At 41.9% G+C, this 8,323-nt stretch overlaps 1 protein-coding gene across 1 annotated transcript; it reads right to left on the bottom strand.

The window, feature by feature from the left end:
* Positions 1–205: 205 nt before the first annotated feature.
* Fam177b (family with sequence similarity 177 member B) lies at positions 206–3,855 on the bottom strand. Its single transcript, XM_059281038.1, has 4 exons — positions 3,496–3,855; positions 2,979–3,045; positions 1,009–1,106; positions 206–349 (listed from the first exon to the last, which is right to left on the bottom strand). Exons 1-4 carry the CDS (start codon positions 3,619–3,621, stop codon positions 206–208), a joined length of 435 nt encoding a protein of 144 aa, XP_059137021.1. The 5' UTR covers positions 3,622–3,855.
* Between the last annotated feature and the right edge of the window lie 4,468 nt (positions 3,856–8,323).

Below are 8,323 nucleotides of genomic sequence, written 5' to 3'. Positions count from 1 at the left end.
TGATGTCAGGGTAGGTGTTTCTAATTAAAAATTCATATTGTGAAAATGTCTAAAATTGTTTTCCTTGTTACATGTAACTCTTGAATTCCTGAGAATGCATTCATGAGCTTAGAACCAGATCAAGCTCAGAAGTACTTCCTATTGTGCGGCTACCATGGTAACCAATAGCAAGGCATAGGAATGCTGGGGTAGCTTCTATTGTCCATCAAGAGCTGGTATCTGCCTCCAGCCCTTCTCCAGAAGCGATGGCCCCATACTCTTGGCCACCAGCTCCCAGGTGACACTTTTCATCAGGAACCTTAGCATCCTGGGCCTTTGATTCCTTCCCATCACTTTCCTTATCACCTTCCTGGTTGGAGAGAAAGGAGGAAAAGTTTCAGGGATAGCCACGCATCTCTGAACTCCCTCTCACAGAGACTCTCATGTAAGAAGCTTTGCCTTTTAGGCAATATCAAGCTTCACACCCAACGCTTTTGCTATTCAACTTCTGAAATCCTGATTTTATGGGAATGAGGCAAATACTAAGGAGTGTTGTGTGGCAAGAGGCATCGGAAATGTGAGCCAGTCTGGCCATGGGAGCTCAGTGCAATTGCACGGCTTGATGACCAGGTGGGAAAACATTCTTCTATACTCTTACCATTTGGATATTCCCACTTAGTCCACATATTTGAATACTGGGTCTGCAGCTGGTAAAGCTGTTTCCAGAGATTGTGGACATTTTGGGATGAAAGGGCTAGCTACAGGAAGCGGGTTGCTGGAGGATCAGCCAGCTTCCTGTTCTTTCTCTATTTCCTGATCCACCTAGATGTAAAGAAACAGTCTCATACCGCCACTGCTATGGAGCCGCTGGCCACCAAGCCTTCCCTGCTACTGTGAGTCTGTCAACCTGTGAATCAACCTTCTTTAAGTTGTTTCTGCTAGTGTTCAATCAGAGCAAGCAGAAATCTAACTAGTAAAACACCCCTCCCATCTCAGAGGCCCTGGCGCCTTCAGCAGGACTTTACCTACCTTATTTTGTGTTCTGTGATACTCATTCAGCACATACTGGTATTTGGGTTCAGTGAGGCCAAAAAAGACAGCAAATCTTTCACCAAGGAGTTCACAAGCTGGGAGGAAGAACAAGCATTTGGAGAAACTGAGTCCATGACTGACGCTTAGGGTCAGCCAAGGTGCGAAGAGCCTAAACTTGTTTGCAAATGGCCTGCCATATGACACTGGGCCTCCGGAATAGCCAGGACCACAGGCATGGACCGCCATGCCCAGGAAATTTGTATCATCTTAAGCCAAAGCCCCACAAGAAAACCGCTGTAGACTTTTCCTCCACGCTCTTATCTGTAGAGTTTCGTATCTTTTACCTGACCTAGGGCTAGGGCAGGAAACCTAAAGCCAGGGCAATTCCTTCCTTCTGAATCATGTTAACCTTTTTTTTTTTTTTGGTTTTTCGAGACAGGGTTTCTCTGCGTAGCTTTGCACCTTTCCTGGAACTCACTTGGTAGCCCAGGCTGGCCTCGAACTCACAGAGATCCACCTGGCTCTGCCTCCCGAGTGCTGGTATTAAAGGCGTGCGCCACCACCGCCCGGCATGTTAACCTTTTCTAATGGGGACCATAACAATGGTCCCCAAACTTGCCTTAGCTAGTCAGACTTTCATGACTCCCTTGGGGTCTTCTCTTTGTTAGTTTTCCTGAGTCTCTCTGTCCCTAGTCCCCAACTTGTTCCTGTCCTGACAACTGTGAGCACAAATTACAATTCTGGGCACATTTACTAGTCTATATTATTCATTGAAAATCGAATCCCATGAAAACATCATCATTTGTCTTCTTGTCTCAGAGTCCAGCTCAGTGCAGGGCATGCAGTAGGCAGTCAGTCATGCTTTTTTAATGGATGAGTAAAGATGAGTTTGCAAGAGCCACATTTTATATTTTCTCAGAATTCTAAAGTAAGAAGTAATTTTTCTCGCTATCACATTCACAAACAGGCACATTAGAAGGAAATGAGTCATTATACATTTGCCAATTGTGTTCAAAAGAAAATAAATAAAAATAAAACAAAGTAAGATTCTATGTGCTATAAATAAGCATATAGGACATTCCTTATTTCCCCAGGAGGGGCCAGTAAAGCTCATGTTTATATCAGAGTAACTGTGATGGGGGGACTTAGCACTGTGCCATTCCATATTCTTTAAAAATAAAAACAACTGCAAGTTTGTCCAGATGGAGAATAAACTCAGGGAGGATTGACTGTTGGCTTCAGTTATTTGCATCTTTGATCTATGAAGGAATGTGGGCTGGTTTTGCACAGCTCGGAGAGAGATAACTAGAGTGATGGCAGGGACTTTGAAAGAAGAAAATTTGGGTCAAGATAAGAAAAAGATGTGCTAGCAATCTCTGTTCTCATGCGGTTCAGTCTTCAGTGAATAATACAGGTCAGTAAACAGGCCTAGAACTGTTATTTGTGTTCACAGTTGCCAGGACAGGAACAGCTCAGGGACTAAGGATGACAGGGTGACTCAGGAAACTCACACACAGGGTAGACCCGAAGAAAGAAGAGAGTGTGAGAGTCTGATTGGCTTGAGTGCCATGGCAACAGCCAGTAAGTCAGTCTTCAAGTTACTCATAATAATGGAGTGAAATGGTCAGAGGGAGTGACCCTTCAAAGAATGCATGTTGTCCACCATGGTGAAAGGCAGTAATGCTGAAGTTACATTGGTGAGCCAATCCCATCCTAATCACAGTCCACTGGTAGGAAGAAAAGCGGAAGACAGATAGAAGGATTTCCATGTCTTTGGGATAGTTAACACGTGGACTTAGACGTGACCAGATTATCATTTCTGAATCCTGGGAGTGGATGGAACAGCGGGAAGTCTTATCTGTCTTAGAGAATCAATTAATGCATAGTTAGGACAGGCAGGCAGACAGACAGACAGGAAGGAAGGAGGGGAGGGTGGAAGACCCAAACCAAGCCTTAGCAGTACTCACTAGAAATCGAATTGCTTGCCACTTGACCTGCCCGAAACCAGATGTATGATCCCCATGAAGGCTTACACTGAAAAGTAGAGAAAAATCAATTTAAGGTAGTTAATAACAAGTGGGCAAAGGCATCTGCTGCCAAGCCTGCCAGCCTGAGTTCAGCCCCCAGGCCCCACGTAGTGGAACAACTGACCCTACACGTGTTGTCTACTGGCCTCCACATGTATACCATGACACGTGTGCTCTCAACCCCAACAAAGAAATAACTGATGAGAAACTTTAAAAACAATTGATATCAGGAGTAGTGATTGGCAATTCTTACGTAGAGATTTCAAAAATGTATTATGAATGTTTAATTTTCTCTCTTATCAATGAGAAAACTAACTAAAATGGCTGTCTGTTGCCTATATGTGATCTAGAAAACAACCAAGGAGCTTAATGTAAAGCCATATTTTCTATATCATTTTTCTGGATCGATCTCTCATTTATTCCCCTCCTCCCACTGATACTAATATGGTGAGCTTACAGAGTCGCATGCTGAGTTCTGTTCCTCTTTTTCTTCATCTTCTTCTGTGCTGTATTCCTCCATGGTGTCTCCATCAGCAAAGTGGATAATCCTTTTGGGAGAAGTGCTTTTACAAGATCCACTCATTTCTGACTCTAACTTCTGGAGATGCTCTTCCTCCCGGTTTCATGAACACAGAATGCCCCGGGACAAGTTGCCTAGGACAGTGTCTATATATAGCTGGGAGGCTTCTAGTTGTTTTCAGTCAAGGTAAAGACAGAATTCAGAGGTAATCATATCAGCAATCTTGATTCTTTACATCTGAGAGGTCTGTGCAGTCTGTATCAGAATTAAAGAGATTCATTTAGTAAAAAATGTGGTTATTGGATGTTTGGACAAAAAGTTTCAGCATGGTTGCTGGATCTTTTCATCACTGTAAACCCCACAACTGCTGGTAGGAGTGAACCACTGGCCATCCAAGTTTCTCAATCATTCCATTTTGCATTGAGAGGTGATATGGGGAGTGTTTACAAGCACAGACTCTGTGCAGACAGGAGAAAATATTTGCAAAGCCTGTTTCAGCAAAGAAGCATGTTCAGAATAGGTAAAGAATTATTTTGATTCAATAGGTCAGAGATAGTCTTCGCATGACCAAAAGATTTTAGCAGAGTAGCAAAGATGAATTACAGATAGCAAATAAACACACGAAAAGACGGCCGTGCCGTTAATTAATCATTAGAGACCTGCATATTGAAGCCTACTAAGATATAAAAATATGCCCACTAGATTGACTAAGATTTAATGTGACTAACAATACCAGGAACACTCACATTGCTAGTGAGAAATTGCTATTGTTTAGATCTGGAATATTCCCCCAAAAGCCCAGGTGTTTGAGGTGGGGCCCTCAGCCAGTGATGCTACTAGAAAATGGTAGGACATTTAGGAGGTAGGGTCTGACGGAAGTAACTGGGGTCATGTTGGAAAATGATCCAAAAATGGATTGTGCAAGGATAATTCTGAGTACTTGTGAAAAAACTCCAAGAAAACAAGACAAGAGACTTGTGACCTCCAGTTTCTTTAAAACACAGAATGGTTCTTGGAATGTGTTTTCATGCTCCTCCCAGGTGTAGTGGATAGGAGTGAGTTTACTTCGGATTATCCATTACAACTGGCTATTGTTATTTGTTTATATGCCTCTATGGAAAAACATGTTTTTGACATGTGCACCGTGCCAGCCACATGTGCCTTATCCTTGTGGTTGTGCATTTTACTCATGTGACTCTTCTTAACCTTCAAAGTATAAACTGCCTGATGCTCTGAATAAAGTTGGCTACTGCATGAGACTTTAGTCCACCTCATTTATTGGTTCCATTCTCCCAGGTCCCACTGCCTCTAGTGTGGTGACAAGGTTATTCAGGGTGCACCCTTCAAGGTACTGGAGCCCTTTCCTCTTCCTTTGCTTCCTACTGACTATTACATGACCAGGCTTCCTCTGCCACGTTCCCATCATGTTGTGCTGTGCCACCAAAGGCCCAAGTGACCACAAACCGAAACCTCTAAATCAGTGAGCCAAAACAAGTCTCTCTAGTCACTATAGAAAACCCTTTGGCAATTTCCTAAACATTAAACACATTTATCATTTATTCTTTTAACTCCTTCCTTTTGATACCTACCCAAAAGAAATGAAAAAAAGTGTCTAACATGTTATATGTGAATATTCCTAAGACTTCGACTTGTGAGAGTCTCAAACTGGAAGCAAATGAAAACATCATCTAGTGAGATGGACGAGCACAAGGTGGCTTATCTAGGTGATGAGATGCTACTCAGCTATTCAAAGTGACAAACCACTAACACTTGTAACACAGTGAATGATTCTTAAGAGCATTATGTTAAGTGAGAGAAGACAGTCACTGGATGGTGTGATTTCATTCATGTTTAGGGAAGGCAAAATACAGATGTGAAAACAGCTCAGTGTTTGCCAGGAGTGAGGGTTAGGGAAAAGAAAGAAAAACAATAAAGGGACCCGAGGGAACTTCTTAAATGAAAATGTCCCAATAGATGTCATGCTATAGTAGGGGTCACCCGACTGCACACATTTATAAAGATTAATCAAATGTGACATGAAGTTAGTTAACTTAATTTACTTAATTTCTTAAACATTTATTTATTTGTGTGTATGTGTGTGTGTGGGGGGGAGGTTGTACCATGGCATTGAGTGTGGAGGTCAGAGGTCAACTTTAAGGAGTTGGTGCCCCTTCCACATTGAAGCTCCCAGGGGTTGAGCTTGGGTAGTAAGGTTTGGCCACATGCACACTTACTTGCTGAGCCATCTTGCTGCCTCTAATTTTATTATGTTTAAAGTACATCTCAATAAAACAGAAAAGCTTTGGTGCCAGGATTCCTATATTTAAAATCTTAATACTTAATATACCTCTGTTATGGTGTGCTCATCTATTAAATAATACAGAATGATATAGTACCATGCTTATATAGTTATTATAAAGGCATAAAAAAGGTAGAACAATTCTTAGACAATAGTGTTTAATAAAAGCTAGCTATTATTAAGTATCTATCATTAGCTTAGTAGTGTATATAGCAGGCATCAATGCTGTAAGCACACTTATTATTTTTAAAATAATATTTAATATTGTTGTACCCAGAGTCCCCTAATATCAGCAAATATAGCAGACTTAGCTGATTTGGAATACTTGTCCTTTTTGTTCCAAACAGACAGAAATCCTGGATAAAATTGAGAAACAAAAACATTAGTTCATAGCTGCTATAAGAAGGGTGTGAGGAGGAGGAGGAGGAAGAAGAGGAGAGAGAAGTGGAGAAAGAAAATAGAAAGGCAGAAAGGAAAAAAGGCAGGCAGGCAGGCAGGAAAGAGCAGGCTCAGGTATCAGAATCAGAGGAAACAAAGTATGAGCTGGAGCCCAGGCAGTTCCTGGGAGTTTCCAAAGCAGATGCAGGCCTTGAGGCTGGAATGCTAACGCCAATACTGAGAGGAGAGTCCCAGTCACGGATGCCATGAGTATGAGGAGCTAAAGTAAGCTACACACAAAAAACTAAGATAATAAAACACTATCATATCTATAATTTATGAACTAAAGAAACTCTTCCATGGCCTGCAAAAGTAGCAGACTAACTTACTGTATCGTGGCAATACTCTCCTGGAAAACACCTGGAACATAGGCCAGGACCACATGCTGCTAGGCAGCCCATTCAGAGTCATTATGTGTATGATGTACTATGACAAAGTGAAGGAATCGAAAACCAGTGTAACCCTCAGAACTCTGCGGAGTGCAAAGACAAACCTACCTCGGAGTTAAACTTCAACAAGACAGGGCATCCTGAATCTTTGCTAAAAACAACCTCTGATGAGGATGTTCTTGCAGAAACTTAGAAACCACATGAAGAAACAAAACCACCATGAGGAAAGTACAGCAGATGGAAAAGCACCAAAGTCTGTGTGAGTCAGTGTTCTGTTGCTGTAACAAACTATTTGGGATAATCGACTTAAAAAGAGACAAGGTTTAGTTTGATTCAGTGTTTCAAACAAAGAAGCTGCTTGTTTCATGGTGTTCAGGAAGCAAAAAGAGAGGGGGTGTGAAAGGTTAGTGCCTGCTCCCAGTGGCCTAGCTTCCTCCCATTGGGCCCTACTTCTTAAAAGCTCTACCACCTACCTCTCATTGGCACCCGGAGCTGGGCACAGCATTCTCAGCAAATGGGCCTTTGGGTGGCATTCAAGATCTGTAACAGACCTGATCTAAGAATTAAGAATAATAAAATAAGTGGTGTAATGGATATTCTTGGTTGTCAACTTGACTGCATCTGGAACTAAAACTCCAAAATGGAGGGCACACCTGTGAGGGTTTTTTGCTTACTTTGGAGTAGAAAGATCCACTTCTGATCTAAAGTTTTGAGGTAGGAAGACACACCTCTGATCCCGATCTAATCTGGACCACCTCTTCTACTGGAAGCTTATAGAAGGACATGGAAAAAAGGAAGCTTTTGCTCTTGGCCTGCTTGTCCTTGCACTGCTACCATGTCTGTTTCTTCACTGGGGTTAGAGCCTGCTTCTTCCAGATTCTGGTATGTACTGGAGACCAGCTGAGACATCCAACCTTGTGGACTGAACAACTACTGGATTCTTGAACCTTCCGTTCACAGCCAGCCATGTTGGATTAGCTAGACTGCAACCTGCAAATCATTCTAAAAACTCCCCTTCCTCTCTCTCTCTATAGAGATTCATTCTATAAGTTCTGTTACTCTAGAGAACCCTGACTGATACAGGTGGAAACTTTAAAGTAAGTCTTTCTGTGTCTGCTGAGTTCAGAAAGACACAGAAAAATGTAACACCCACAGAACAGGTCAACTTGAAAAGGGACTAGATAGAAATTCTAGAAATGAAGTATACAATCATCACAGGAAAGCTTGGATATAAATTTAAAGTAGTGAAGAAAACCAAGGACGCTCTTACAGTATGGAATAAATATATACGTATTTAACACAAAACTGAAGTTGTGAGCTACCAAACATAGGTAAGAAAGTACAAGAGATGTCTAATGAGAGTTTTGGAAGCACTGAATAAGAAGAGCAGGGATCGGGAAGGTAATGGCTTATCTTTTTTTTAAAAAAAAAGATTTATTTATTATGTATACAGTGTTCTGCCTGCATGTTTGCCTGCATACCAGAAGAGGACACCAGATCTCATCTAGATGGTTGTGAGTCACCCTGTGGGTGCTGGGAATTGAACTCAGAACCTCTGGGAGAGCAGCCAGTGTTCTTAACCTCTGAGCCATCTCTCCCACCCAATAATGGCTTATCAATTGTCCATGATGAAAGAAAG

This window comes from Peromyscus eremicus, chromosome 15 (assembly GCF_949786415.1).
Source record: "Peromyscus eremicus chromosome 15, PerEre_H2_v1, whole genome shotgun sequence".
NCBI classification, from domain to species: Eukaryota; Metazoa; Chordata; class Mammalia; order Rodentia; family Cricetidae; genus Peromyscus; species Peromyscus eremicus.
This window is presented reverse-complemented; position numbering and strand designations above follow the sequence as displayed.

Coding starts and splice junctions, on each gene's coding strand:
- Fam177b (XM_059281038.1), bottom strand. CDS start 3,621: ATGAGTGGATCTTGTAAAAGCACTTCTCCCAAAAGGATTATCCACTTT. Junction 3,046..3,495: donor AGAACTCAGCATGCGACTCT/GTAAGCTCACCA, acceptor TCTACTTTTCAG/TGTAAGCCTTCATGGGGATC. Junction 350..1,008: donor ATCACAGAACACAAAATAAG/GTAGGTAAAGTC, acceptor CTCTCCAACCAG/GAAGGTGATAAGGAAAGTGA.